Source organism: Penaeus vannamei, chromosome 19, assembly GCF_042767895.1.
Source record: "Penaeus vannamei isolate JL-2024 chromosome 19, ASM4276789v1, whole genome shotgun sequence".
Lineage (NCBI taxonomy): Eukaryota > Metazoa > Arthropoda > Malacostraca > Decapoda > Penaeidae > Penaeus > Penaeus vannamei.
This window is the reverse complement of record NC_091567.1, coordinates 23,245,884-23,248,631: the sequence shown is the minus strand read 5'-3', so window position 1 is coordinate 23,248,631 and position 2,748 is coordinate 23,245,884. Positions and strand designations below refer to the sequence as shown.

The following is a 2,748-nucleotide window of genomic DNA, read 5'->3' as shown; positions in this document are numbered from 1 at the left end:
TACCGGTGAACTATAAGGAGATGAAGATAGCCTAATAATGCCTTGCTCATACAACCTGTCCACCTCCTCCTTAGAGAAAGGTTGCAAATGAACTGGGATGGGAGACACCTTAGACTTAATGTAGTCAGTCGTCATAAGATTTATATCGTGCTTAATTAAAGATGTACATCCTGGGGTTTCAGAAAAGACATTAATGAATGAATCTATCAATTCTTTGATTTGCATGCCCTGTTCTCTTGTTAAATGAGGAGATAACTCAGGATCTTTGACCTCTAAAGGCAATAAAACGGGGTCAACTTTACCATCGGGTGTTACAGGTAAATCGTTCTCATCACAAGTTTCTGTATCTTCTACAACACACAAGTGTACTGACTGAATAGGGTCAAGAACTTCGTTTACAGAGGGTGGTCTTTCATCAATAATCTGAGGTTGGGTACTCTGACTTCTGCTATGGTATTTCTTGAGAAGGTTTATATGATAGAGTTTAGGAGTGCCCTTCTCGTCAATTAAATAATTTACTTTATTCCTTCGTTCAAAAACAGGATATGGTCCGCTCCATGCCACAAGAAGCTTACTAGTACTATCTGCCAACAAGACTAGAACTTCATCACCTGGCTTTAATTGTCTATCTTGGCTTTTAAGATCAAAATAGGAGCAATATCTGTTTGAGCTAATGTCTGCATTCTCAGCAACAATTTTAGCACAGTTAGCTAACTTATCTTTAAGTTCTATCACATACTGAAATGTAGAACGATCGTCATCAGCTGTCTTTGAATTTTCCTACAGATCACGAAGAACTACTACTAAGGGACCTCGAACGGTTCTACCATAAAGTAATTCAAAGGCAGAAATCCGGTCCTGTCACTAGGGATTTCTCGCAATGCAAATAATGTTGGGATAAGATACCTATGCCACTCTCGTGGTTTATCTGAACAGAGTTTTCGAAGACAAGATTTCAAAGTGCAGTGTTATCTTTCTATCCTTCCATTGCAACTAGGATGATATGGAGTCGTAAATAATGGTTTAACTCCCAGTAACCTATGCAGTTCCTTCATCAATTCAGAGGTAAACTGAGTACCACGATCTGAGAGGATTTCCTTGAGAATGCCCACTCTAGAAAATATTGCGAGGAGAGCTTCAGCAACAGAAATCGAGTCTATCCCTTTCAAAGGAAGTGCTTCGGGAAACCCAGTCGAAAAATCAATGAGGATAAGTATGTAACGATGACCTTCTGATGATGGAGGAGTTAAAGGACCGACAAGATCAGTAGCTACACGCGAAAATGGCTCGGTTATTATAGGGATTGGCTTTAAAGGAACTGGCTTAATTCTACCCTTTTGACACATCCTCTGGCACTTGTCACATGATCTACAATAGTCCCGAATATCAACTCCCATACCTGGCCAAAAGAACTGATCTCGGACCCTCATTTCCGTCTTACGGTGGGAGAAATGACCAGCAAGAGGACTTTCATGGACAACACGAAGTACGATTTTCCTACAGTCAGCAGGAACAATGAGAGAACGCTTCTCAACTTTCTCATGGAATTTAGAATTTATGCAAGAACGATACATCAATCCGCCTACCATCTCAAATTTATAGACTGAACCATCATGCATGGTTTCTTGTTCACCAGCATTAACCTTTTCTCTGACTAAAGATGGGGATGAGCAAGTGAACTGAAGTTCAGCAAACTTAAGAGGGGTAATGTCAAGAGGTTCTAACTTAGGTAATATGAGGGGATGGATTTTCCTTTCTTTCGTTGACCTCGTCTCCACAGCCTGGACATAACCAGAAGGACCACGACACTGAGAAATATTGCAAGTTACAGGCTTACCAGAAGTATGCGACTGAGGAGCATCACCAGAACTTGGATCTCTTGCACCAGGCACGTTGCCAATGAAGACACTACAGAACTTTATAGGAGCCCTTAACACATCAGCCCATCCGACATAATATAGACACCTGATAAAGCATCGAACTTGAGGGAATGAGTCAATACGTCCCAGGTAGTCTGCAACATTTACATATATGCAATTAGACACATCAACATCATTAAGAACTTCTTCAGACACTATTATGCATGAACATCCAGTATCCCTGAGGATTGTTGAGACCCACGATCCGTTGACGGTTCCCGAGGCATGATATTTACGTGGTGAACAAATCATCAAAACAAAAATTTACCTTCTGATATGAAGAATTTTGCTTGAAGGCTAAAGGATTCTTTGGACAACGGAGTCTAATGTGGGTTAATTTTTCTATTATGACAATCGGGACTTCCCAGATAATATTTATATCATCAGATTAATTCTCATGTGATGAGAATGAATCTGATGATCATTTCCGTAGCAATCACAGCCGACGTATATGAAATATACCAGGGAAATTATGGGGTAAAACAGGCTTAAAAAAGAGTAATAGCGAACAGAGACGTGTAAAACTAGCACAAAAAACGCTAAAAATCGGCTGATGAAACTCTACGGACATGTCCGCCACCTGGGTTTCTCTGAGTCTAGCCGCCGTGGTGATCGGACGTGTTTTGCCTCCTCTCCGCCGCAGCCTTGCCACTCAGCAAACCATGCATACTCATGGTCCCGCCAAGTCAGAGGGTGATCTGACCCCTACCCCTGGGTCACAGGGGGCCAGCCGGGGGGCCTCCCCGGTGCTTCCTCGGGCAGCTAGCCCGGGCTCTAGTCCCCAGAGCGAAAGGGGACCCCTGGCCCAGGGTAATGCGGCCCCCTCCCA

General features: G+C 42.7%; 1 protein-coding gene across 1 annotated transcript in view; it reads right to left on the bottom strand.

Moving 5' to 3' along the window:
- The window catches only part of LOC138864960 (uncharacterized), a 2,631-nt gene extending 141 nt beyond the window's left edge, over window positions 1-2,490 (bottom strand). The window contains exons 1-4 of the mRNA XM_070133615.1: window positions 2,485-2,490; window positions 2,188-2,242; window positions 1,029-2,014; window positions 1-738 (exon numbers count right to left, since the gene is read on the bottom strand). The exon at window positions 1-738 is cut by the window's left edge and continues 141 nt beyond it. Of these exons, the coding sequence (XP_069989716.1) occupies window positions 1-738; window positions 1,029-2,014; window positions 2,188-2,242; window positions 2,485-2,490 (1,785 nt within the window). The remainder of the gene's footprint in view (window positions 739-1,028; window positions 2,015-2,187; window positions 2,243-2,484) is intronic.
- Window positions 2,491-2,748: the final 258 nt, after the last annotated feature.